This window comes from Musa acuminata, chromosome BXJ2-11, assembly GCF_036884655.1.
Source record: "Musa acuminata AAA Group cultivar baxijiao chromosome BXJ2-11, Cavendish_Baxijiao_AAA, whole genome shotgun sequence".
NCBI lineage: Eukaryota > Viridiplantae > Streptophyta > Magnoliopsida > Zingiberales > Musaceae > Musa > Musa acuminata.
Window position 1 is genome coordinate 26173187 of NC_088348.1, and position 26989 is coordinate 26200175.

At 42.0% G+C, this 26989-nt stretch overlaps 4 protein-coding genes across 4 annotated transcripts; 3 read left to right on the forward strand and 1 right to left on the reverse strand.

Moving 5' to 3' along the window:
• Window positions 1–2022: 2022 nt before the first annotated feature.
• Window positions 2023–3243, reverse strand: LOC135626479 (transcription factor MYB78-like). Its single transcript, XM_065131804.1, has 3 exons — window positions 2988–3243; window positions 2742–2871; window positions 2023–2669 (listed from the first exon to the last, which is right to left on the reverse strand). The coding sequence occupies exons 1-3, from the start codon at window positions 3133–3135 to the stop codon at window positions 2159–2161; spliced, it is 789 nt and encodes a 262-aa protein (XP_064987876.1). The 5' UTR covers window positions 3136–3243; the 3' UTR covers window positions 2023–2158.
• Window positions 3244–9934: 6691 nt separating this feature from the next.
• Window positions 9935–11314, forward strand: LOC135626478 (galactinol synthase 1-like). The gene is made up of 3 exons (XM_065131803.1): window positions 9935–10335; window positions 10419–10877; window positions 10967–11314. Exons 1-3 carry the CDS (start codon window positions 10009–10011, stop codon window positions 11204–11206), a joined length of 1026 nt encoding a protein of 341 aa, XP_064987875.1. The 5' UTR covers window positions 9935–10008; the 3' UTR covers window positions 11207–11314.
• Window positions 11315–14645: 3331 nt separating this feature from the next.
• Window positions 14646–16178, forward strand: LOC135626483 (GDSL esterase/lipase At1g09390-like). The gene is made up of 5 exons (XM_065131808.1): window positions 14646–14935; window positions 15012–15200; window positions 15272–15432; window positions 15498–15768; window positions 15856–16178. The coding sequence occupies exons 1-5, from the start codon at window positions 14683–14685 to the stop codon at window positions 16086–16088; spliced, it is 1107 nt and encodes a 368-aa protein (XP_064987880.1). The 5' UTR covers window positions 14646–14682; the 3' UTR covers window positions 16089–16178.
• A 293-nt stretch (window positions 16179–16471) lies between these two features.
• LOC135626484 (uncharacterized) lies at window positions 16472–26802 on the forward strand. Its single transcript, XM_065131809.1, has 8 exons — window positions 16472–16905; window positions 22332–22365; window positions 22625–22858; window positions 23699–23788; window positions 25350–25415; window positions 25498–25589; window positions 26252–26299; window positions 26377–26802. The coding sequence occupies exons 1-8, from the start codon at window positions 16601–16603 to the stop codon at window positions 26492–26494; spliced, it is 987 nt and encodes a 328-aa protein (XP_064987881.1). The 5' UTR covers window positions 16472–16600; the 3' UTR covers window positions 26495–26802.
• Window positions 26803–26989: the final 187 nt, after the last annotated feature.

Genomic DNA, 26989 nt, shown 5'->3' on the forward strand with positions numbered 1-26989 from the left:
TTAATACATTAACATGTCTCTCTCCTATTTATATACGGATTAGGAAGGAGCATTTCCCTCAACATAGGATTTTCCTTAACAGAGTAGAAAGATTTACTAATAGAAAAATCTTATTAGCTATCATATTTAATTCAATTGAACCAAATATATTTATTTAAAATATATATTAAATTATTTAAAATTATTAATTTATTATTAATTTATTATTAATTTATCAAATCAAAATAATCAGTTTTGAACCTATCTTATTTTAGCGAATCAAATCAAAAATCTCAACCCTTGATGGTTGGATTCAAACAAGTTTGAACACCCCCTTATTATTTACATCTTGCTTAAAGCTATTAAAATTGATAAATATAATTCTTTAAAAATAAAAAAGAAAAAAAAAGTTAATGAGAAGCAATCATTCAAAGTCTAAAAGGCCTTGAAATAAAATGAAAGGGAAGAAAACCCACACACAACGTTGGGAAATCGGTCGGTCACCCGTCGTCATGTCTACTTTCCCTTGGCGTGTGAACCACAGGCACCTCAAACTTCCATCGAGTTTGACCTCCGTAAGGTGTTCACAGCAACATGGCGACCTTGTGGTTCCCATGAGTTGCAGCAAAACTAAGTAATCCTTTCTTCCACTGCGCTCAGTGAGAGACCTAATCATGGGCGGAAAGAAGAAGAAGAAGAAGAAGTCATTATAGTAAGCTTACGTGAGAAAAGGTTCCAAGCGAAAGCAATGGGCACGCAGAAAAAGAGTAGATAATATTCCCCTAAACCTAATCCATTTCCTACCAACATTTTGATTGTTCTTAGTCATGGATGGATCCATTCATAATGCACAAGTGTGTTCCATCGTGCCGCTTAACATCACAGGAAAAGTATGTACACTGTGGTACAAAAGAATGTGCGTCAGATTGATGGTGAGATCGCATTTTAAGCCTCAAAGGGTGGCTGCATTGACCAGATGACGCCACGAGGATGAGAACGAATCGAAGGGGGTTGACCGGCACGTGTGTGACAGCGGGGGTGAGCCGTAGCCTTCTCCGCGGAAAGCGCGCTCCGGCGGTCCTCCTCCGACCTCGTAACGATAGTCGTAGGCGGAGACGGGGTACGGCCGCCCATGGGACCCAAACACTCCCGGCGGCCGCCGCACGTGCTTGCCACCGCGCCTTACTATTGGTTGTCTACACCACACGTCTTCGTCAGCCAATGGGCGAACCGGCCTTTGTCTTTGAGGTGCTTTCCTTAGATATGTACTCCTCGCGGAGGCTAAAGGCTACTGTGTCTTTCCATATCCAAATAACATATATTCACATATATATATATATATATATATAAAGGATAAGTGATGATGATCTAACAAATTGTTTATTAGTTAATTTATTATGACCTTGAATTGTAACTTATTATAATATTACTAACAATAACCAATTTGGATTAAAAATACATGTAAATACCGAATACCTTCGATATATAATAAGAAAGTAAAAAAGAATTGATTACGATAATTTAAATATAAAATAATTAACATATACCTGTGAAAATAACTCTTTCTTTCATTTTAATTGTTGATGTGGATGACTAAATTAGCTAATAAATTGTAATTTAAATTTAATATTTTTTTACTTTTTTTTTTCCAAAGGAGTTGAGCTTATGAAACATGAAAATATTTTTTTTCTAGCTATTAACTTTTTTTCTTGAAAAAAACTCTGAAAATAATTCTAATTGCCACAATCCCCTAAAAAAGTAGTATGATATTATCACTAACTACTATGAATGAGAAGATAATAATGCAAGTTGCAATTATAAGAAAGAATGTTTTGAGCCGCACAAAGGGTGGCCACTGCTATCCTGAGAGAGCTAATGGGATGGAGATCTCCACTACTAAATGGTCTTCCACAGGTTGATCTGAAGAACGTGAATTCCAGCAAATATAAATTCAAATAAGAGGGATTTAAAACATTGATAATAAGTTCGTCAAAGATTAGGGATCAAAATCTCATCGGATAAATTTTCTAAAGAAATAAGAAATCGAATATGTTGTCATCAGTTACTTTTATTAAAAATAAATAAAAATTTTCGAAATCATTTCCAATTTTCTTTTTCAATTCACAAGTTGCAAATTTATGATTTTTATTTTTATTTTTTGCTATTTTTTTTACTTCGGCTAAAACTGTTGCTGCAGCCATATGTCTTCCACAGTCCACAAGCTGTCCCCCCATTGGATTTGGTCGAAGTCCAGCAACCCCAGGTGAGCGTCACCGCCCGGGCTCAGCGCCGAGGCCGACCAGGATGCAGCGAGTTCACCGGGTTGAATCACGTCACCGCCATTACCGTCACCTTGCCTCGTGCTGCAGTCGGCGCAGCTGTCGGGGACAGGCTGCGGCGAGAATTGCAACGACGACGAGCCGGCCGTGCTCGAGTTGTCCGGGCTCGGGTTCACCGGGGCGAGCTCCGGGGTCCAGTGCGCCGCCGGGGCGACGGCCGTGGGGTCGCCGGAAGCCACCCGGATTCGCTCGATCAGGCGGGGCATCCACAGGTACCGCATCACGTCCTTGAACTGCTTGCTGTTGACGTCGCACTTGAGCTGCTTCGCGTGCTTCTGCACTCTGGTCCTCCAGTAGTTCTTGATCTCGTTGTCGGTCCTCCCGGGCAAGAATTGCGCGATCTTAGACCACCTGCAACGCGCGACCCACGTCCATCATCCACGGCCGAAATGGGAAGAAGACTCCGGTCGAAGAGTGGCTTACCGGTTTCCCCAGCGAGAGTGGAGTTCCAGGATGAGGAGCTGCTCCTCCGGAGTGATGTTGCCGCGGCGGACGTCAGGTCGGAGATAGTTGAGCCACCGGAGCCGGCAGCTCTTCCCAGTTCTTCTGAGTCCTGTTCAGTCGTCATTGAAGGACGTGAAGAAGAAGAAGAAGAAGAAGAAGAAGAAGAAGAAGAAGAAGAAGAAGAAGAAGAATGGAACGAGTTGAGAGTGTTGTCGAGTTGGGAACCTGCGCAACGGGCAAGAGAATTCCATCGACCCTCGCCATGAGCAGCAATATAGTTCATCAGGAGAAGGTCCTCCTCCACGGTCCAAGGCCCTCTTCTCAAGTCCATCTCCTCCACACTCTGTGGCGTGATGCTTCCATGGAACTCCATCGACTCCTCTCCAAGCTCCTGGAACTGTCCTCTAAGTGCCACGACTGTAGGGAAAGCGAGATGAGTGGGTTTTAGACGAAGGCAGATAACTCGAGAGGTAGGCTGGGATGGATTGGTGTTATTAGGTGCCGCGGGTGGGGTTTATATAGAGACGTGATGGGATGCAGCTGCACTGAGGTTAGCTTATGCTCTTCAAAGCCCAAAGTGGTGGCTTTTGATTAAAGCCACTCTCTCTCTCTTCCACGTAGATTTGTGTGCGTCTTTTGCTTTCCAGGTGGCGACAAAGCAAGAAGTTTGGCATGAGAGCGACGATGGCAATTATTTGGCAGCACATTTTCTCATCATAATTCATTTCGATAAAGTAAATCCAAATAAATCTGTGATTATTCAACGAGAATTTAGTGCCATGAAATGGAGTAGCCGATTAGGTTGAGTTGTCGTTTCATTCGCAAACAGAAGGGAGTCAAATAGCTTACAATTTGTACATATACGGGAGAGGGGTTGACTTTGTTGAACGGATCGACGACGAGCAGTTCGACGACATTGCCAAACATTTAAATCGACGCACATCTCATCCAATCAATCAAAAGGTCAACCCAAGTCAAAAATGTCTCACGACATCAATACAAGAAACATGAGAACAAACAAAAGACTCCAGAGAGAGCTGGCTGTGCCTTGAGGTCAAACTATTGATAGCCACCATCACGAGTTCTTGCAGACATGGAAGTCAGTCGGCTGAGAGAGAGAATACAATAAGCTGCGGACGAGTCGATCTGAGGAAGACAGCGTGAGTTGTTTAAGGCTTCTGCTCGTGACTTTGATGGCCTCCACCTATGCTTTTAGCTTTAGTTTAACGAGCAAAGTGGGGGACACATGAGAATGGGGAAAGCGACGAAGGACCAAAGCATTAATTGAGTGTGCATTCAAATGAGAGATGCTTTCAACTCTTTTAACAAGTATAAGTCATACATACATATATATAAATAATTAGTTGGTTAATTTTGTGAGAGACCGAAAGTTTCATTAAACCGATCAAGTAATTGTAATTTCTTTCTTTCAAAAATCATTATATCTGAAGATCAATCAGGGAAACCATAAAATGTGTTTACAAAACCATGTAAAATTCTTCCTACTAAATATGCCATCCATGCATGAACAAGTCGATGAACAAAGACATGGTGATGCTTGGACCCCGTAATTAGGTGGAGAATAAACAAAAGCTATTGTAGGCGTATTCAGCTGTCCTATCATGAAAGCTGAAGTGTTCTTTGTAGCTTATCAAAGTTTAGCCATCTCTCTCTCTCTCTCTCTCTCTCTCTCTCTCTCTCTAGAAGATGCAATTGAAGCATGTGATTTATACAACTCAATGTGGGATAAAACAAAGAGGAACTAATTATGTAATTGCATCATGTTAGTTTATGGTTTCTTCTGTATCAGACAACAAAGTGGAGCACAAGAGACTGTGTGAAAGGTTTGATGCAAACAATGGACCCCAGAGAAGAAACTCGTGCTCTTGTGCTCACAAAATATGGAACAAACAGACAACACTAGTACTAAATAAAGAAATGAAGATGTAACAACACTGAACTAGTGAGGAAGATTAGATTGATAAAACTACTGCTACTTGCTTTGGTAATGATGATTAAAGATTGTCAAAAGTTCTTCAATTGCTTCAAGTTCAAAGAAGCAATGAAATCTTTGTTGAAGATGATGATAATGTCTAGTTTGCAAAGACTATGGGTCTTTATCTTGATTGGAGTACAATGGATGAGTCCTAAATAAAACTAGTTAGGAGTTTAAGGGTCAAGTATTTAAGGTCAGGGGTTTAAACTTAGAAATAGAAGTCAGATTAAGATAGAAGCAGTAGAGGAGGAGCTATAGGGTCTTCAGATTTCTTCATTGCTCCAATTCTAGATAGGAGTATGAGTGTGAGTCATTGACTAACTAGAATTTGAATTTAGTCACAGTTTTTGTCCTATAAATAGGCATGCAGTTTCCCCTTATGAGTGCACAAAGTTATCCATTGCCCAGTTTTATTATATTATTAGTGTTTGAGATTCTTTCTCCTCTCTTACTTTTCTATCCTATTTTCAACAAGCTTTGCTTTGAGATTATTAGTGTTTGAGATTCTTACTTCCTTATATTCATTGCCCAGTTTTATAATATCATTAGTGTTTGAGCTATTCTATCCTATTTTGAACCAGCTTTTGCTAACAGAAAACAATGAAATAATCACCATTGTAGCTCATCAACTGCAAAGTGGAAGGATGAGTTAATAGAGGATGGTTGTGGATGCATAAAACTTGATATTAATTTTCAATTGGCTAGTTGAAGTTTTGAAATCATATAGGAAGAATATATTCTCATGATACATGGCACAAAACTCTCTATTTGATCCTTCTCAAAGAATGCACATCTATCTGATTGGTTTAAAGTCCAAATCATGTCACTACTAAAATTATGAAAGAACTTGACAAACAAATAGATTGAGACACCATCCTGAAGTTCTTCACACTAGACAAGGATTAGTTGGATGTGGAAGATAAAAAAAAAATTAGCAGAAGACATTAAATCCAACATATGCATTAGATCAATTCCATGACAAGTCCAATCATTCTAGAAGAGCTAGCCAGCATCTTGTGCTCAGCTGCACTCTCCCAAGGGAGGCAGTGGCCAAAAAGCCATAAAAGGGTCCCCCAAAAGACCCACACCACCTTTTGCAAAGCATCCATAAAAGAAGAACATGTGTAAAGCATTTGCTATCCAACTCAGTATCTTCATGGCTGTTGGCAGTAAAAATTTAGTAGTTCTGTCAGAAGAATGTTGTTATGAAATTATATAAAAAATATATATCCAAGGGCTGAAATATTAAGATTGGCATACAATTTAATAGATTATGTTGATATCCAATATTATATATGTTTGTCCTGACTCAATAAGAGACAATCAATATATATATGAATAAGGAAAAGATATTGATGAAAATTAAAAGAAGAACTAAAGAATAAGATAATCCCATATTTTTGTATTTTAGTTGCATTGGTCTCCAATACTTTATAATTCATATTCTCTACATAATGTTTTATTCTAATCATAATCGAACCCAATCTTTTATACCAACATTTAATTTATTTAGACATCAATGCTCATTTACAGTGAGTTGGAGCTTCATCGGTATCAACCGCAGGTGATCTTTGTGCCAAGGCATAAAGACACTGCTCACATGATAATGTTGCTTAAGGATGTTGGATTCACACATTAGCGAATGTCAACAAGCCACATATAACAAATGCCTCCGAGTCAGTGAAGTGCTGCAAACAATTCAAATGGAAGACATGTCGTGATTTCATTGTCTCATCTGCTGTCTTTGCTTAGTAGTACAAGGAATACATTTCTTCAGTGGACTGTCTTCTCTTGAACCGCTAAGCAGTTTGGTGATTAGTGTGTGAAAAGAGTTAGAGGTGTTGGATGCATGCAAACCTTTCTTCTTCTTCCTTATCCTCATGTGAATGCAGAAGCAAAGAAAGATATCCTTCTCATACCCCACTAAGCACTTTTGATCCGGATTTCTCAGCTTGTCTTCGTCAGGAGTACTTCGAAGGTGGCATCATGATATCTGTGTGGTCCACCGCATGGCCTCCCTTTCGGCGAATAAGGCAACGCCACGTTGTCGGTAAGGTTGGACGGCTGCATGAGAATGACATCCACCTGAGTTCTCTAAGTCTGACGATTAGATGGAATGGCGAAGGCCGACACACTTCTGCACGCCAATCCTACACAGATTTCAATTCGACGAGTAAGGAGATGATCAAGTGGCAGATGCATGGAGGGTTAGTGGAGTGGATAGAGTTCAAAGGGGTCGCACGCATGGGTAGTAGGATTTGAGGTTAGGAAACTTGGAGGAATTGAGTTCTTGGATTGTCCAGGTGCAGTGATATTTCTACATATCAGGTAACAGGAGTACTGTATCTTGTCGATCAGGAGTTCTGCATCTTCTCGATCTAGAAATAATTTGACTGCCGTCCCTGTACTTTCTGCACGATGTTTGGCATTGGCATGGTGCCTACCATGCATTAGGTTTCTTTCATGCTCAACTTGCTAGTGTCAGACTTGAAGGCCACCCATATGCTCACTTGGATGGTAGTAGTGTTTATGGGTCAGCTGAATTGCTCAAGTGGTGACGACGCTCTCGAGTTAGTGAGGCATACTGTGGCTTAATCTTGGAGAGTGGGGTGAAGATATGAACCACCTTTCTCTGCAAATTGGATCAGCAGTGATGAGCTTGCAATGGAGAAAGGTGTCATGTGTGAGTCCTATCTCTTCGACTCTCTCTCATTCTACTGTCATTTCGTCACACAGCTTTGGACCATGAAAGCTGTCATGCAACTTGTGAGTCAGATATATCAAAAGCTCGAGTTGTCATTTGTGAGTGCTCAAGTTGATAACTTGGTGCTTTGGAGACGATGACATACTGCATACTGTCGTTTAATCATGAATACCCAAAAACAAAGAGAACTATATGTTGCATCGACTTTGTAATATTCGAGAGGTGATCATCAACATCTGCACATCAGAAGGCTTTTTTTCTTCGGTGGAATTGCAGCCAAACTTGTCATACCTGCATGAGTTGAAGGGGAGAATATTCTTCGATTATCGTAAATAAAAACTTTTTTAGCATTATTTTGGATCAAAAAAATTTATTTTCAATTATCGTATACGACGATAATCAATTTTGATATGAATCATTGTGTTCATCACATGTTCTTATTTTACACTTGAAATGAAAAGAAATGTCTTCTACACCCGAAAAACCCTAAAAAGATTTTTTTTTTTTAAAAAAACACCATAAACGTAGTGGATTCATTCATCCTCAAAGCCAAACAACTACATTAAAAAGCTTTGTGATTGTATCATCATATGATAGAAGTTTCAAACCCTTAGCTGAATCAAATTTAGAAGTTCATGAGTACCCTCAGAATTAAGAAGCAAGAATTTATAATAATATTATGTTTGTCGGAACCATAAGGAATTAACCTCAAAATTTACAGATACTATGGCATAGTCTAACATGATATTTGACCAAATATTAGCTGTAATTGATCATTATGACCATTCTAAATGTCTTAATATATAATTTAATATTAGTATTGTTAAATTTTTTTTTTATAATTTATGATTTTATATCTTGGGGATCTCATATGTTCATTGGGCTGATTAATGTTGTGACCATTGGAATTATAATGGGCCCATTGTGGAGAAGATGAAACCAAACTACTCTTTCAATTTCCAAACACCTTATTTGTGTGTGTGTGTTCATTTTCTATTTTTACTATTTGAGTTGTTAAACCAAATTCCATCAAGTTTTCCATATTTGAGAGTGTTACTCCATCTTATCTTGGAGCTGATTCTCTCTACTACAACCCACATAAGTGGCAAGATATAGCCTTAAAGATAGCTTGTTGTGCTTCTAGTTTTCTTTTCGATTCTTTTTTATTTAAATATCATATGTTTGTTGATTTCTTACTCTTTTGGTGTAGTTTGTGTTTTTATTTTCTACATTATTATTCAAATTGATACAACAAATTTACTCAAGATTTTCATATTTGTAAATACAGGATAGCATTATTGGAGTATATCTTCGAGTCGACTCTCAACTATAATCGACCATGAGATGTTGAATATAACCTTAAGATAACATGTTACACTTTCAGGTTTATTTTTATAAAATATCCATATTTTTATTATTTTTAATATAAAATTTTATTTAATAATTTTTATATTATATTTGAAGCTCAATACCTATTTTCTAATTGTGAATCTTAAAATTTAAACATGATTCGTGAAAGATTCATATTAAGTTAATTAAAAATATAATTTAAGATAGGTTTATATGTTATTTTTGGTATATATATATATATATATATAACCATTTGACATATAGGTCGATTCCTAGAATTTTGTCGTCAGTGCCTTAGCAAAGAAACCACTAGAAGGCTCGAGTAGTCGGACTATGTCGAACATATCTATAGAACTTGTCATTATCACGTTTGCATATCACATTAATATTACATCCATATGCTGCCAAAAAAAGGTATACTCAGTTTCATATATTTCCCACCAAAACTTACTCCGTAAACTAATCGAATTAGATAATTATGATATCAAGCATATTTAGTTCATAATCATTTGTTACCCCATTCCTTCGGCCTTCATCGAGTAAAGCCGCCACTAATTTATGTCCTTCCCATTAGAGCCGTCATTTCCGCGATCACCGTCTGATTTCGATCGAGCAGCTCACGTGGCTCTGCTCCCCGCAGAAGGTACTCGATCAACACGTGGCTTCGCGTGGGCCTCTGATTGCTCCCGATCTGGGCGATCAGTCTCTTGGTCACAAGCCTTCGCCGTGCTTGACGCCACCTGGCACGCCTGCGAGACCGCATACGTTTAGAAGCGACTCGAATCGCCTGTCATGGCATGTGCACCGGAGCCAAAACTCTGAACCGTTCATCATGAGAACTTCCATCTCAAAGAGCAACGCTACGGCTCTGATTCGGGAAGGCGAGTCGCTGGAAAACTCGGGCCGAGGAATCGGCGAGATCTGGTGCCTTCTCTTGCTTCCATTAATAACCCACTTCGCGAACGTTCCAAGCGGCTGTATCCTCCCCGTTCGATCTCCGTGATGGGACACGTGTAGTGAACTAACCCTCGATCCTTTGAAGTGATCATGGATTCCTGAATTGTAATTTCAGTATCTCCTCGCCCTCCCGGCGCCTATTTAATCGTCCGCAACCTCTTCCCCTCAACTCATCGCTGCTCGCATAGTGTCGTTTTTGGTCGCAGGCCTCGTTTTGTTCTCGTTGTTCGATCTCATCCATGGCACCGCAGATGGTGGCTGGGCCGGCAGCTGGGAAGGGGATCCAAGCCGGGAGGACACCATCGAGGGCTTATGTTACGTTCTTGGCGGGGGACGGCGACTACGTGAAGGGGGCGGTGGGACTGTCGAAGGGGCTGAGGAAGGTGGGATCGGCCTACCCGCTGGTAGTGGCTGTCCTCCCCGACGTGCCGCAGAGCCACCGCCGCCTGCTCGCCTCCCAGGGCTGCATCATCCGCGAGATCGAGCCCGTGTACCCCCCGGAGAGTCAGACCCAGTTCGCTATGGCCTACTACGTCATTAACTACTCCAAGCTCCGCATCTGGGAGGTAATCCATCGTCATCTCTCTCGCGCACTGTCGTTTAGGGGCTATTCTTGTCGCGATTGGCTTTAACGAGGGGCGGCTTGCAGTTTGTGGAGTACCAGAAGATGGTGTACCTGGACGCGGACATACAGGTGTACGAGAACATCGACCACTTGTTCGACCTGCCGGACGGGCACTTCTACGCGGTGATGGACTGCTTCTGCGAGAAGACGTGGAGCCACACGCCGCAGTACAAGATCGGCTATTGCCAGCAGTGCCCCGGCAGGGTGGCGTGGCCAGCCGACGAGCTCGGCCCGCCGCCCTCCCTCTACTTCAACGCCGGCATGTTCGTCCACGAGCCCAGCCTGGCCACCTGCGAGTCCCTCCTCTCTACCCTCAAGGTCACTCCTCCCACCCCCTTCGCCGAGCAAGACTTCCTGAACATGTTCTTTAAGGACATCTACAAGCCGATCCCGTTGATCTACAACCTGGTACTGGCCATGTTGTGGAGGCACCCGGAGAATGTCGAGCTCGAGAAGGTGAAGGTGGTGCACTACTGCGCAGCGGTACGTATGCGCTCGCGCGCTTGCTTGCTTCATAGGAATGCTAAGTTGGATGATGGTTTGGCTACCGAGCAACCGTGTGCTGAGTGCAGGGTTCGAAGCCATGGAGATACACGGGTAAGGAGGTGAACATGGACCGGGAGGACATCAAGATTCTGGTGAAGCGGTGGTGGGATGTATACAACGACACCAGCTTGGACTACAAGGGCGCAGCGGCGACGGAGGGCGTGGTTGTCCCTGCGGCGGCGGAGGAGGAGCGGAAGCAGCCGCTGCTGGCGGCGCTGTCGGAGGCTGGGGCGATAAAGTACGTGACCGCGCCGTCGGCTGCCTGACGAGGGTTATCGTGTCGTGTCTCTTTTTGGTTTACGGGAAGATGCCACGTGGTGACTTTGTTTAACTTCCAATTAATGGAATATGATGTCTGCTTTGGTTTGATTTCATGCTAATAAGAGTCGATTACAGCAACCCAAAGAGCAACTCGTTCGTCTTAAACTGAGTGAGATTATGTTAACCACGAACGAGATGGATATGCAGTCGTCATGCTATATTAAGTTCCCATTACAGCAACCAAAAGGTTTAGTTGTTTCGAGTAAGTGTTAGAAGATACCAGAAGATACTAACCACACGCTAATAAGAAGAGGATACATTAACCCTCCATCAAAGACTCCTTCTGCATTAGGTTGTGCAGGTGGATGACACTGTGAGAAAGCGTGACGTTGATGAGAGTTGATGGTCGTCTTCCACCTTAAAGCTGCAGCGTCGACGCACGTCTGGCAACCACCGACAGTGGGATATATCATACTTTCCGTAAGGTGCGGGGATCTCACATCGGATGGTGTTGGGCAGCTGAATGATGCAGAAGGAGCAGCAGTGGACAGGGAAAGAAGCAATTGGGGGGTCCTAAACATCACCCTCCGAACTCTGCAAGTTCGAAGTGCGTCCAAAGCAAAGCATCTACAGGATCAGCTGGCGAAGTCTCAGGGAAAAGCTTCGCTGCGCCATCATCATCAAAACCATTGCATTGATCTTCGTCTCTCTCTCTCTCTCTCTCAGTGATGATGGATTCGATGATTCATGTCCGACTGCTGTGGGCACATCGAGGAGACATCATGATCTACAAGATACAAAAAAATCTCTTAAATCATTTTCTATGAAGTATCCATATCACAGATCCTTTCTTTCCTTCATACAAAAGATTAGGTCGGGGTTCGATCACATAAAACCCTTCTGTGAAGCTAGTATATCTTCATCCATTTTAGGCATATAGCTCATAAAAGGTTTAGAGATCGTGTTGTAAGTTTGAAATGGAGACATACTTCAAAAAAGTTACTCATATAGTATTATTATTCTTGTAATCTCTAAGGGAATATTTTCTTTAAATGTTCTATTTAAGTGATATATCTATCAAAGTTTTTATCATCTTCAATAACCGATGTGATATATCCAATAGACGTTAATTGAAAATAATGTTAATATCATTTTCCTCTCAAAATATAAATTAATCTATTTAATATATATTAACATTATTATATTTTATATTTTCCCTATTTTATAATTATTTATTATTTTAATAAATTAAGTTATTTCTCGGTCCATCCTAATCCTATAGTCCACATTGACTTTATATATCTCAATACTGGTCTCCAAGCAAATATCTTCAATACCCACAATCTTAGACGTATCACTATTTCCCATTTTGACATTACCAAATTCACCAGCAGTGTAAGATCTAAAGAAATCACCATGAGAAGTGACATGAAATGAAGCACCAGAGTCAATTACCCAATTACTGTACTGAGCTACAAGACTAACACAACCTTCATCACAGACAATAGTGATATTACCTTCAGCAGCAACTGTATTGGTCTCTTTTTTATTTTTCTTAATTTCATTCTGTTCTCGCTTCCAAAACCTACACTCTTTCTTCATGTGACCTGGCCTGTTACAGTGAAAACATTTGATATCTCTTCTAAACTTGGATCTTCCTCTATATCCATGTGGGTTTCTGCTATGATTTCTTTCATGTCTTTCTTGTTTTTCAGTAACAAATGCACCAGAAGAAGATTCACCCTGTTCTTTCCTTCTGGCATCTTCATTTAGCAGACTGTTTTTAACCATATCAATAGTTAAAGTTCCCTCTGGCGTGGAGTTGCAAATAGTCACCACATACGTTTCCCAACTTTCTGGTAAAGAGCTGAGAAGTAACAATCCCTGCATCTCATCATCTATATTCATTTTCATAGCAACCAACTTGTTTGCAAGACTCTGAAATAGGCTTATGTGCTCAACAATATTACCACCATCTTTATACTTCAAATTTACAAGCCTTCTGAGGAGAGAAATTCTATTTCCCACTATCTTTTTTGCAAAGAGGTTTTCTAACCTTTGCCAAACAACATCAGCTTTAGTTTCATCTGAAATATGCTCATGTAAGTTTATATGCATCCATCTTCTAATATAGGCAATGGCTTTTTTATGTTGAACTTCTCATTCTTCATCGTCCACAGTAGAAGGTTTATCTTTAACCTGGATAGGCTTATATAAATCTTTGCAATAGAGCAAATCTTCCATCAGACGCCTCCAAGTGGAATAATTTGATGAGTTCAATTTAATCATACCATCTGACTGCTCCATTTCAATCACACAAGAAAAACTAGCACCAAACAACCTATTGCTCTGATACCACTTGTTGGGAAAAACCTATTAAAGCGGAATATTCTTTTCCCTCTTTGTGTATCAAAATGGGTTCCTCATCAAAATACCAACTTGATATCCAAATGTAAATATCAACCAGCACAGCATAAACAATAGAGCAAAAAACCAATCACACAATGAGACCAAATCTTTTTAACGTAGAAAACCCAATGTGGGAAAAACCACGGGACTGTAGTCCACCTCAAACTTCCACTATCAATAATAATGATAACATGTTTATAATATGTCTTCTCTAGAATAACTAAAGGATCAGTATAATATCAAGAATATAGATCTTGGCTCTAGAATAACATATCTTCATCGTATAGGATGGATCTCCTCCAAACGAAAATTCTAGATCTCACAAAGTAAATATCGTAGGAAAGTACCTTAGAGAGGGTAAACTGCAGATCAACACCGTTAGGATCGTAGAGTTTACTGTAAGGATTCTTCACGTAAAATTTGGATCGAAACTTACGACGTTTGATCATAGATCGTCAAGCAGAAATCACACAAACCTAACCTTTCTCTCTTTATTTCTCTCTCCTCTTTCCTCTGCACGCCGCCGCAGACTGAACGCTGCAATCTATTTCCTCACATTTTGCCCTTTCTCTCTTAATTACTGATTTGGGTTTATGGCCCAAATTTGTCCAAGCCGAGCTGGACCCAACAATTCCCAACACTTAATCCAACACCAATCGTCAAAACTAGGGTGATATAATGTCATCATTACCACAATTACAGATGTGGATGGCCTTTATCTTGCCTCATCGCACATTTCATGGGATGTAATTAATGCTACTGATGGATCGAAATAAATGGACCAGAAAAATGTAAGAAAACGTTGGTTAAAATATATTTGTACTCCCCAATCCAAATCTGTCGTTCAACTGCTTTTGAGGTCAGTTGGAAGCGTTCTCTTGCCATAACTCTGACGTTGTTGACCATGCCGTGATGAGTAGGTCAACGCCATTTTTGCTGGGATCCCAAGCTGCTCTTCTTGGTCATACAATACTCGCAAAAATAAGCATCCTCACATGCAACTCTGTCATCTGCATGTGAAGAAGGTTGGGAAGCATAAGACAGCAGTGACAGGATATGAAGGTGAAGCAGTATGAGGAGAGAAGAGGAAAGGGAAAGCATGGGTGGAAATCCCCTGCGTCTTCCTGCTCTTCTGATACTTCTTCTATGTTCACCAGCTGTTGCACACTCCAAATGCGTCCTCTTCAACTTCGGCGACTCCAACTCCGACACCGGAGGGCTCATGGCCGGCCTCGGCCTCTATCTCGGCCCCCCCTCCGGTCGCCAGTTCTTCCACCGCCCCACTGGCCGCTTCTGCGACGGCCGACTCTACATTGACTTCCTCTGTGCGTCTCCCACATCTCTTCTTCTCACTCGTGTCGATTTCCTGCACCTCTGTGATCATAACACCGAATCCTACAGGCGAAAGGTTGAAGATGAGCTATTTGAGCCCCTACTTGGAGTCACTACCAGGATCAAACTTCACCCACGGGGTCAACTTTGCTGTAGCTGGTGCGGCCACCGAGTCAACTGCGATCCCTTTCCCTCTCTCCACCCAAGTGCTCCAGTTCCTCCACTTCAAGAATCGCACTCGCGAACTCCGGCCCCAAGGTAATGCACATCTTCTCTTCATCTTCACCAGTTGATCGATTCGGTACGTGCTGACGGATTGGGTGGATCAGGCTCTGGATCACTGCTCAGCGAAAAGGAGTTCCAGAACGCAGTCTACTCCATCGACATAGGGCAGAATGATGTGTCCACTCCCTTCAGTGCAAACCTGAGCTACGCAGAGGTCGTCGTCAAGATCCCATCAATCCTCTCCAGGATCGGAGCTGCCATTGAGGCAAGTCAATCTCTTGTTCACACTCAAGTAGAACCCTCAGTTCATCATCATTTGCATCACTGCAGCTGTTGCACGAGAATGGAGGTAGGAAGTTTTGGATCTACAACACGGGCCCCTTGGGCTGTTTGCCGCAGAAGCTTGCGCTGCTGAGGAAGGACGACAGCGAGCTCGATTCACTGGGATGTCTTGCTGATCTCAACGATGCAGCCAAAGCTTTCAATGCTGGACTGAGTGAGCTATGCGACCGACTGAGATCCGACTTCAAGAATGCCACCATCGTTTACGCTGATGTCTACGCCATCAAACAAGATTTGATAGCAAACCATACCAAATACGGTGAGTTCCGCTGCTCCAATCTCTGAAGCTATCTTGCTGCGTATGAAGAATCACTGATGGTAGTAGTGTATGTCTATCTTCTTCCAGGCTTTGAGAATCCACTGATGGCATGTTGTGGGTACGGTGGACCTCCGTACAACTACAAGTTTAGGATGACTTGTGGTGAGCCGACGGTCACTGCTTGTGCTGAGGGGTCTCGCTACATTAGCTGGGATGGTGTTCATAACACCGAAGCTGCCAATTCCATCATCGCATCCAAAATCCTCTCTGCCAAGTACTCCACACCTCAGATTAAGCTAAAAGATCTCTGCAAAGGCTGACATCTGAAGCTGTAGTTCAGTCGTTTACAGTAAAAGTTGTATGCATTATTCCTAGTATCAATTTAAACAACAGGATCAACCTTACCTTCATGGTTCTGTTGCTCTGTTTCTAACAGCCTAATTGAAATATTTGAGATGGTATCGAATTAATTTAATATGATTGAAAAGTACATAAGATATTGAGGATGTTTGAGGACAATCTCGTCATTTCATGCCACATAACACACGAGCCGTCTCATCCAGAAGTAGAAACGGGCGAGGCCGCTCTCCGTTACGTATCCGTTCATTTCTCTCCAATGACCGTCCATTATGATGGAGATCAACTGCGACTTGGAATCGGACGGTTAGATGATAACTGGATGGGTCTCTAAATGGAGAGATTTCTACCTGTCCTGTACTCTTCCCTCCTCTTCGACACGGCTCTCCCTCTCTCTCTCTCTCTCTGTCTCTCCGTCGTCTCGTTGTCTGTTCGTTAGGGCTTGTGATCGCCACCGGTCGCGAGGGTTGGAGCCATGGAATTCTTGCGGTTTGGGGCTGAGGTGGCGGCAGGAGAGGAAGCCGCGACGGGGTACTGGATGCGATGGCAGACGCTCGTCTGCGCTCTGATCGTCGTCGCCCCGGCGGTCGCCGCGGTGGTTGTCGCGGCGCGGGCGCCGGCGCGACCGCTCAGGGCCGTCGATCTCTGGGCGCCGTGCTGGGCCGGGATGCACCCGGCCTGGCTTCTCGCGTACCGCGGCTTCGTGTTCTTGGCCATGGCGTGGCTACTCTTCCAGATGATTCTGTTTCGCGGATTCTCCGCGTTCTACTTCTATACTCAGTGAGCCCCCTTATTACCATAGCCGTCTTAACATGAAAACATGCTTTGTTCTCATTGCTAATTTTATTGATTAGTTAGTTCTATTCATTGTGAGACGGGGGAGAAATTTTTTCTTTCTGATTCTGGAGATCAAGAGAAGCCGATTTTCTTTCTCATGCTTGAGATGAAGTGAAACCGATTAGGGATTTTGGGTTAGCCCGTGGATTATTAAATCCTCGATATGGCAGCAGTAATTTACCACCGTACTGGAAACTGGACTGGTTGTGATCTTATCTGGTCTATTCTCTGATTGGGCATGAATACCGTTGGCTGCTGAGTCGGCTCCAGTCGGCCGAAGGCGCAGGTTCATCCTTGTGTCTCCTCTGTGCCGATGTGGGAGTACTGATGTGGCGAACCAGCACGGGAAGTCTACAAGGGATGTGGTTTGCTGGGGCTGATCTGACCTTGGAGCGGTGAGGCCGGGTAGAGGAACTGGGATCTGCTCGGCAGCAAGGTCCTGTCTTCGCTGTTGGGTCATCTTCAAGCTGCGAGGTTGTCGGGGGGCAGAGGAGGCGAAAGACAGCAGTATGAGCTGTGTAAAGATGAGAGAGTAAAGGGTTGAGAGATTGTTGCCCCCCCAATCTTGGCCTGGGGTGTGGCTCTTATGCTTGGGTATCGTGCCCTCTCCGATTGTGATCTTATCTGGTCTACTCTCTGATTGAGCATGAATACTGTTGGCTGGTGAGTCGGCTTCAGTTGACACGGTTGGTTCACTACCAAAGGTGCAGGTTCATCCTTGTGTCTCCTCCGTGCCGATATGGGAGTGTTGATGTGGTGAACCAACGTTGGAAGTCTACAAGGGAGGCGGTTTGCTGGGGCTGATCTGACCTTAGACCAGTGATTCTGCACAACAGGCCGGTGTCCGGGGGGGGGGGCTTCCCGGCTCGACCTCTTCGATGCTTTAGTTAGTGTAAGGCGGAGGAGGCAAAGACAGCAGTATGAGCTGTGTAAAGATGAGAGAGTAAAGGGTTAAGAGATTGTTGCCCCCCCCAATCTTGGCCTGGGGTGTGGCTCTTATGCTTGGGTGCCGTGCCTTCTCCGATTGTGATCTTATCTGGTCTACTCTCTGATTGAGCATAAATACCGTTGGATGGTGAATCGGATCCAGTTGGCACAGGTTCATCCTTGTGTCTCTTCCGTGCCGATGTGGGAGTGTTGATGTGGTGAACCAGCGCTGGCGCTGGAAGTCTACAAGGGAGGCGGTTTGCTGGGGCTGATATGACCTTGGAGCAGTGAGGCCTGGTAGAGGAACTGGGATTTGCTCGGCAGCGAGGTCCTCTCTTGGCCGTTGGGTCATCTTCAAGCTGCGAGGTTGTCTCCTGGGCACTAGTGATCCTGCACAACAGGTCGATGTCGGGGGGCTTCCCGTCTCGACCCCCTCGATGTTTAAGCAAGTGTAAGGTGGAGGAGGCGTAAGATAGTAGTTTGAGTTGTGTAAAGATGAGTGAGTACAGGGTTGAGAGATTGTTGCCCCCCCAATCTTGGCCTGGGGTGTGGCTCTTATGCCTGGGTGCTGTGCTCTCTCCGATTGTGATCTTATCTGGTCTACTCTCTGATTGGGCATGAATACCGTTGGTTGGTGAGTCGGCTCCAGTCGGCACGATTGGTTCACTGCCAAAGGTGCAGGTTCATCCTTGTATTTCCTCCGTGCCGATGTAGGAGTGTTGATGTGGTGAACCAGCGCTGGAAGTCTACAAGGGAAGCGGTTTGCTGGGGCTGATCTGACCTTGGAGCGGTGAGGCCTGGTAGAGGAACTGGGATCTGCTCGGCAACGAGGTCCTCTCTTGGCTGTTGGGTCATCTTCCCGGCTCGAACCCTTCGATGCTTAAGTCAGTGTAAGGCGGAGGAGGCGAAAGACAGCAGTATGAGCTGTGTAAAGATGAGAGAGTACAGGGTTGAGAGATTGTTGCCCCCTCAATCTTGGCCTGGGGTGTGGCTCTTATGCTTGGGTGTCATGCCCTCTCCGATTGTGATCTTATCTGGTCTACTCTCTGATTGGGTATGAATATCGTTGGTTGGTGAGTCGGCTCCAGTCGGCACGATTGGTTCACTGCCAAAGGTGCAGGTTCATCCTTGTATCTCCTCCGTGCCGATGTAGGAGTGTTGATGTGGTGAACCAGCGCTGGAAGTCTACAAGGGAAGCGGTTTGCTGGGGCTGATCTGACCTTGGAGCGGTGAGGCCTGGTAGAGGAACTGGGATCTGCTCGGCAACGAGGTCCTCTCTTGGCTGTTGGGTCATCTTCCCGGCTCGAACCCTTCGATGCTTAAGTCAGTGTAAGGCGGAGGAGGCGAAAGACAGCAGTATGAGCTGTGTAAAGATGAGAGAGTAAAGGGTTGAGAGATTGTTGCCCCCTCAATCTTGGTCTGGGGTGTGGCTCTTATGCTTGGGTGTCATGCCCTCTCCGATTGTAATCTTATCTGGTCTACTCTCTGATTGAGCATGAATACCGTTGGATGGTGAGTCGGATCCAGTTGGCACGGTTGGTTCACTGCCAAAGGTGCAGGTTCATCCTTGTGTCTCCTCCGTGCTGATGTGGGAGTGTTGATGTGGTGAACCAGCGCTGGAAATCTACAAGGGAGGCGGTTTGCTAGGGCTGATCTGACGTTGGAGCAGTGAGGCCTGGTAGAGGAACTGGGATTTGCTCGGCAGCGAGGTCCTCTCTTGGTCGTTGGGTCATCTTTAAGCTACGAGGTTGTCTCCTGGGCACCAGTGATCCTGCACAATAGGTCGGTGTCGGGGGACTTCCTGGCTCAACCCCTTTGATGTTTAAGCAAGTGTAAGGTGGTGGAGGCGAAAGATAGCAGTATGAGCTGTGTAAAGATGAGAGAGTAAAGGGTTGAGAGATTATTGCCCCCCCAATCTTGGCCTGGGGTGTGGCTCTTATGCTTGGGTGTCATGCCCTCTCCGATTGTGATCTTATCTGGTCTACTCTCTGATTGAGCATGAATACCGTTGGATGGTGAGTCGGATCCAGTTGGCACGGTTGGTTCACTGCCAAAGGTGCAGGTTCATCCTTGTGTCTCCTCCGTGCCGATGTGGGAGTGTTGATGTGGTGAACCAGCGCTGGAAGTCTACAAGGGAAGCGGTTTGCTAGGGCTGATCTGACCTTGGAGCGGTGAGGCCTGGTAGAGGAACTGAGATCTACTCGGCAGCGAGATCCTCTCTTGGCTGTTGGGTCATCTTCAAGTTGCGAGGTTGTCTCCTGGGCACACCAGTGATCCTGCACAATAGGTCGGTGTCGGGGGGCTTCCCGGCTCGACCCCTTCGATTCTTAAGTCAGTGTAAGGCGGAGGAGGCGAAAGACAGCAATATGAGCTGTGTAAAGATGAGAGAGTAAAGGGTTAAGAGATTGTTGCCCCCCCCCCCAAATCTTGACTTAGGGTGTGGCTTTTATGCTTGGGTGTTGTGCCCTCTCCACCTGTGTTAGCTGAGGTGGTAGAGGTATTAATGAGGGCGTGCCTTGTGCGGCGGAGGAGTTAATGTGGGTGGCTTGCTGCCAGTCATCAATGCAGAGTACTGTCGACCATAGATGCGTGGCTCGAGATGTCAACTAGGAGGTGAAGAGGCTGGGACCTACTATCATTGATGGTCGCTGGTTCTCATGCTTTTGTTGTCATTTAGTTCACGTGGTGGAGGGAGCTGGAGGGTGCCAAATCTAGAGATATGAATGAGGGCGTGCCTTGTGCGGCGGAGGAGTTAATGTGGGTGGCTTGCTGCCAGTCATCAATGCAGAGTGCTTGTCAGCCACAGATGCATGGCTCGAGATGTCAGCCGGGAGGTGAAGAGGCTGGGACCTACTATCATTGATGGTTGCTGGTTCCCATGCTTTTATTGTCATTTAGTCCACGTGGTGGAGGGTGTCAAATCTGTCCCTATCATTCTCTACCGTTGTGATCGACAAGAAAATAATTTCCGTATAACACTCCTGTTTAGTCACACATAGAAAGTGGGAGCAGATTTAAATTGGTTTTAATTGCTTGGTGAGTGTATTACCCTTAACCTATCTTAGGGCTTAAGCATTTTGGCTCATCATGAGGAATGATAGTAGGGCTTAGTAGATTTAAATTAGTTTTAGGTTCAATAAGCTAATCATGAGGAATGGTAGGAGGGTATTTGGCATCGTAAGAGGCTCAAGAAGGAAAATATTATCCATGGATGGGATCAGATCAAAGGTACACCTTGACATGCAATCATCACTGGATTAGCCCTCACGTGCATCATGCTAGGGCTTGGCTTGTTGGATATACTATTATTGACTTAGGCCTAAGCATTTTGTGCCAATGGTCTTAGCTTTAGCAAATTAATTGGTCTATTATCTTGTTAGATCGGTAAGTGACACTTTCATAAATTAAAGTTTTAAAACTGGACCAGGAAAATCAAAACTATCATTTTAAATTTAGGTCAAGTTTTATTGTTAATAACTTGATAAGTGTTATGTAGAATCAAGATAGTCTTCAGAAGTTGGATACTTCATAACTATTTGATTTTTCCATACAATCACAACTTTAGAACAGTGATTCAGATAAATTTAAACAAAGATATGCCCACTGCTCAGTTAATAATATAGTCGAAGGATGGAGAGAACAAACAGTTGAGCAGCTTATGAGAACGAAAGAATGAACTGCTTGAATCAAGGCTGTCTGGTTTTCAAGAATACTTTTTGCCAAATAGTTTTCACGTGTTGGTACGTTTCTTGAGCCCAACATTTCAGTGATGCTGATAAGCTGTTGCCTATTGTTTCTTTTTTTGTTTTTGTTTCCATTAAGTTTAACATGACTGCTATCACTGACACATGGAGTAGAAGTGGATGATTAACTTTTGTATGGTTGAGGGCAAGGTGATAGTCAATGCCTGCAGTTAGGTGTGTATTATGAAGTATCTTCAATAGAGAAAAGTGAATTGTAGCTGCTCATTGAAGAGGGAAGGAAAATGTTTTTGTAAAGGAGTGATGGGTGAAATGGGGAAGTAACAGCATACGAGAGTTTTTTGCAGATCTGACTCTTTGATGTGATGAGAGATCACCTCGGATATGGAATAAAGTAATTGTTGAATGCTAGAGGGTTATCACAGTCCATGTCCTGTTTGGTTCTTAGTTTTGTGGCCATAAGAAAATTTTCGCATTGCTTCTTTGTGATGCATTGTTTTCGAATTAAATGCTCTTTTCTGTGTTAGACAATGTTAACGAATGTCATGTTGCCCTCTATAAACATGGAGGAACTGTGTTCTTTGTTAAGTACCTCCACATCAGCTAGTCCTTATACTTTGACATCACTGACGTTTCGCTAAATTTATTACCTATGTCTCTTTATTTTCAATTGAAAAACACAGTTTATTCGTGTTAAAAATATAACTATTCAGTTGATGTTCCTGGATGAATGATCTGCAGGTGGACGTTTGCATTAGTCATTGTCTATTTTGCGGTATGTTCCTCCACTGTTTCCCATTATTAAATTAGTTCAAAATCAGTACTGTATTTAACTATTTATTATGACTACTATCTTCTTCCCTTAGTTGGAGTTTTTGCTTTTTATTTTACATGCTAGATTGTGTATCTAGCTTGTCTCTGTTAATTCTTTTCTATATGCCCCCTAAACACAAGAAAAACAACCTACCATAGAAAGAAAATTCGTCCTAATTACATGATTTTACGCTTTTGTCTGATGTTTTTGTCTTCTGCAGATCGCAACCATTATATCCGCCCATGGCTGCTGGCTTTACTCAAAGAGAAGTATTATGCCAGAACAGGAGGTCAACAGATTCCTAAATGGTGGTTTTGAGCAGAATAGTCCTATGACTCTACCTTTGAGGACCAACAAAAATATGAATGTAATAAGATTGCAAAGCTATCATGAACAGGAAGCTGATGAAAAAAAAGCTGGATTTTGGGGTCATGCTATGCAACTTGTCTATCAGGTCAGCATCTAAATGCATGTTTATATGTTATCACTATAAAAAAGAAAAAGCATGGTATTCACTGTGACAGGTAGTCTCAGTGTGAATTCCAAGTTACTCATAATAATCACGACTTTCCAGATTTTTCATAATGGGCTTCTAGTTTAGCTGAAGTCTTCCTTCTGCTTCTATTACATGTCTCTGAAGGAGGAGAACCAACTATGGCTACATCGATAATTCAAGCATTGTATACGTCATTAGTCCAATCCTTTATAGGAACTATCCATAATAACAAACTTGCAAAATGGATCTGTTTATCATAAAGAGATGTGTTGCTCTTGACCCTGCTTCACTTTAATTGTTATTTGAACAAAAACATCACAATAAATTTTTGGTAAAAGTTATGTCTTGGTCCGAGTGGGGATAGCATTTCTCTTTTGCATGTCTATGGAGTTTTGAAAAATCCAAACATCTCAGAGATAGATATAGAGGTAGGAATTTGTCGAACGAACCTCACTCCTTCGTTTATGTCAAGAGTCAATTGATGAAAAGGGGCTGGGGAAAGTTTGAACCCAATTTTGTCTTTCGCATTTATGTGCTGAATGTTATTATAATATAAACAAAAAGACATTTTACTTCTTTTATTTTCTTTACATGCCTAACACCTTTTAATTTATATGCTTTAACCAGTATATGCTTGTTAAGTTAGTTATTACCTGAATCACTTAGATTTTTATTCCTTGCCAAGCTGTTATCAATTGAAGGTTCAAATATATTTTTAAAATTGTTCTTTTTCCCCACCTACATTGTGCTATTTTCAGTAAAAATATATAAAATTTACTATTATCATTTGATTAACAGACCAGTGCAGGTGCTGTAGTGTTGACAGACATTGTATTTTGGGTTCTTCTAGTACCATATTTGTCTTCTATAAATTTCAGGCTAAATGCTGTGAGTATCCTGAACTTGAGCAAGAAGTTTATGTGACAAGAGTCTTTCTTTATGCTTGTTCTATCTAGTTATGAATCCAAGAATCGTTTGGTAATATTTTTCCATTTAGATATTAGAATGTATATGGTCTTTATCGCATCATTTTTTAGTTTCCTTGAGGTCTTTCTCTCTCTAAGAAGATGAGAAGCCCTAATTTGAAGGGTAGTTTTTAACAAGTTCATTTCTCAACCAGAGATCAAGCGCACAAGTTCCCTTTTGCATTCTTGCTTGCATACTGATGTCCTTTCAAATTTGGAAATTCAATTGTTTCGCATTGGGTTCTTTTAATCTGTTGTTGTCTTATAAACTTTGCAAATGGGTTTCTTCTAAGTCTGTGCTATGTTCTTGCCAGGCTAAAAACTTAACTGTGTTTACAGTTTACAGTTGCATATCTAAGTTTACACAAATATATCACTCTTAGTTTATCATATTCATGGATCTCCCCTTTGTTTCTGAGTTTTCATGACCCTTCATATCATTTATTGGATTCGGGGCTTCTCCTTTTCTCCTCTCATCGACTAGCATTGTGTCAAATGTAAAATAGGTCCAGCAAGTGACACTAACAAGGATGCTTGTACTTGATGCATGTAGAAGTGCGGAACTATGGTTGTTTACATGTCTGATGCTTCTACAAATGTTTCTTTCTAGATTTCTCTGACCACTAAATAAGAGTTCAGTTACTTGTGATTCTCTTTTTAGTATATTGAACCTGATATATCTTGATTTACTTGATATGGTTCCCTGATGTATTATCACAAGCATATTCAGAACCACTAGAAATATTTACTTCCACTCCTTACTTTTCAGAGCCGAGATCTTTTCCTTAGAAGGAATAGGTTAATTTTCTTTCTGTGTTTTCATGTCTGATGCTTCAACAAATGTTTCCCTTTGTGAAGTACTTTTTTAGCATGAAATTAGTGGTGAATGCTCATAGGGGTGTATAGTTAAACACATTGTTTATGATATAATACCATCCGGCATGTGAGCAGACACATCTTTATATGTGTCTCCTGAAATTTATCATTGATGAGTGCTTGTATTTGAAATGTGTATTTGTGGCTGTGGCTTCAGTGTTTTAAAACTGTCTTGCTATTATTTTGCTTCTGAAATTTAAGAATCTCTTCGGTATATTAATGTACTTTTTCTTGTAACTCTTAAATATTTGACCGAACAAATTATTGCTCCATTTAGTATTGATATTTGATAGTTATAATTGCAATATCCTTTTCTGTTTCGTATATCTTAACTAGATCTTTGTATCAGTTAACAGTGCATTGATACTGCATGATGCAAGGGTTGCAACATTCGGCATGCATATATACTATCATGCTCTAGTTATTTGGAAAACTATCTTTGATGATGCTGTTGGTTCATTTCCTGAAACTATTGCTATGTCTTAAATAAGATAAGTCAAATAATATTACTTGCAATGAAATTATTGTTACTATTCTATACAAAGCTTTTTAGCTAATTTTATTCTATTTATGTTTAAACCATATTAACCTCTATCTGAGGATGGCAGATAATGGGCTGCATGCATTCTCTTAATGCTGTGTTTCTTCTACTCGACACTTTTCTCAATAACCTGGTATGTGTCTCATGTGCATAAGTCAAACACGTGCAGCATACTCTGTTTTCACATAGGAACCTAACTTAAATCCTTTTTGCAGCCATTTCCGCTGTTTCGAATGGCATATTTTGCGTTTTGGAGCTGTATTTATGTGACATTCCAATGGATCCTTCATGCTCGTGGTTTTACTTGGTGAGGATATCCTAGTCTTTCAAGTATTGACATTGTTATGTGTTGTTCCTAAACAGACATTCAGTTGCCCTTGTGCTCAACTTTCTATTAAGTAATTGTTTAACAATGGGATTATTGAGAGAGCCATTTTATTTATATAAAGCAAGGTAGGTATATATTATCTTGGTCTACTGGTTTCGACACATTATCGAACTAGTAAAGTACGGTATATAGTACTTAACCAATTTGGGACCAAGTTATATAGTACCGTATCAAACCTTGGTCAGACTGATTACTATATATAGCAGTTTGGTCAGTAATTAAAACCTAGTGTTTACCAATTTGACCTAGTATCGATATTGAAATGTTTGGCATGTATACAGTTTGCTTATATTATTTATTATCTTAGTCGATTATACTGGGTGGTACAGGTCAAGATACCATCTATAGTATACCAGTCTTGTACTGATCAAATAGATTACCAAACTTAGCAACAAAAAGATAATTAAATCCATACTTGGTATGAAGTAACACTAACAAGAGGCCTCAAATGGAACATTCAGGAATGTGATTATTAGTCTATATTCAAAGAACAAGTTTCATGGGAGCACATCAAACTGTGACTATTATATGATGTGATTAATTGACTTGTGACCTCACTTGAGTGATTGATGTGTGTGCAGGTGGCCTTACCCTTTTTTGGATCTTGCTACTCATTGGGCACCTCTTTGGTAACATCAGTTCTTTAATTAATTCTCTCTTTATTTGTAAGAATTAATTGTGATGCTTATGGCCGTCCACCCTGCAGGTACTTCCTCATGGCATTGGCACATATTCCGTGTTACGGATTGTATTGGTTGATCGTTAGAGCGAAGAACTCATTTTGCCCAAAATTTTTACCAAATGCTTTTATAAGGATATATTAGGTATGTTTCTAAAATGCTAAGCTCCCATGGTTACACAAGTTAGTAATCATTGCAGTACACATGCAAGTCGCCGTCATGCACAATTATGCATAATGAAGCCAATAATGTGACGACAACCTTTGCAACTCATAAACTTGTAAAATGTTCATTGGCTCTTTGTTGTTGTCATGTGAGACTTGTATGGTTAATTTTCTAATCAACTCTTTGGAGGTGGTGAATTGTACTTATGCACTGGTAATGTGATTTATTGCCAAATCATGTACCCTCTCGATACTATGAACAATTAATACATGTGCCCTTCTCACAAACTTTGGTGACCCGAGTGGTACCTCATTCCACCCACAGCAGTTCTTACATGGCATTTAATCCGCTGTTGAGATAAATTTTCATTACAATGTGTTTGGCATGACAGAACAGTTTTTGAACAGTGTTCTTCAGAAATTTCTTATGATGGGACTGTTGTAGGTGTTTTATATTTTTAATTCAGGGCAATTA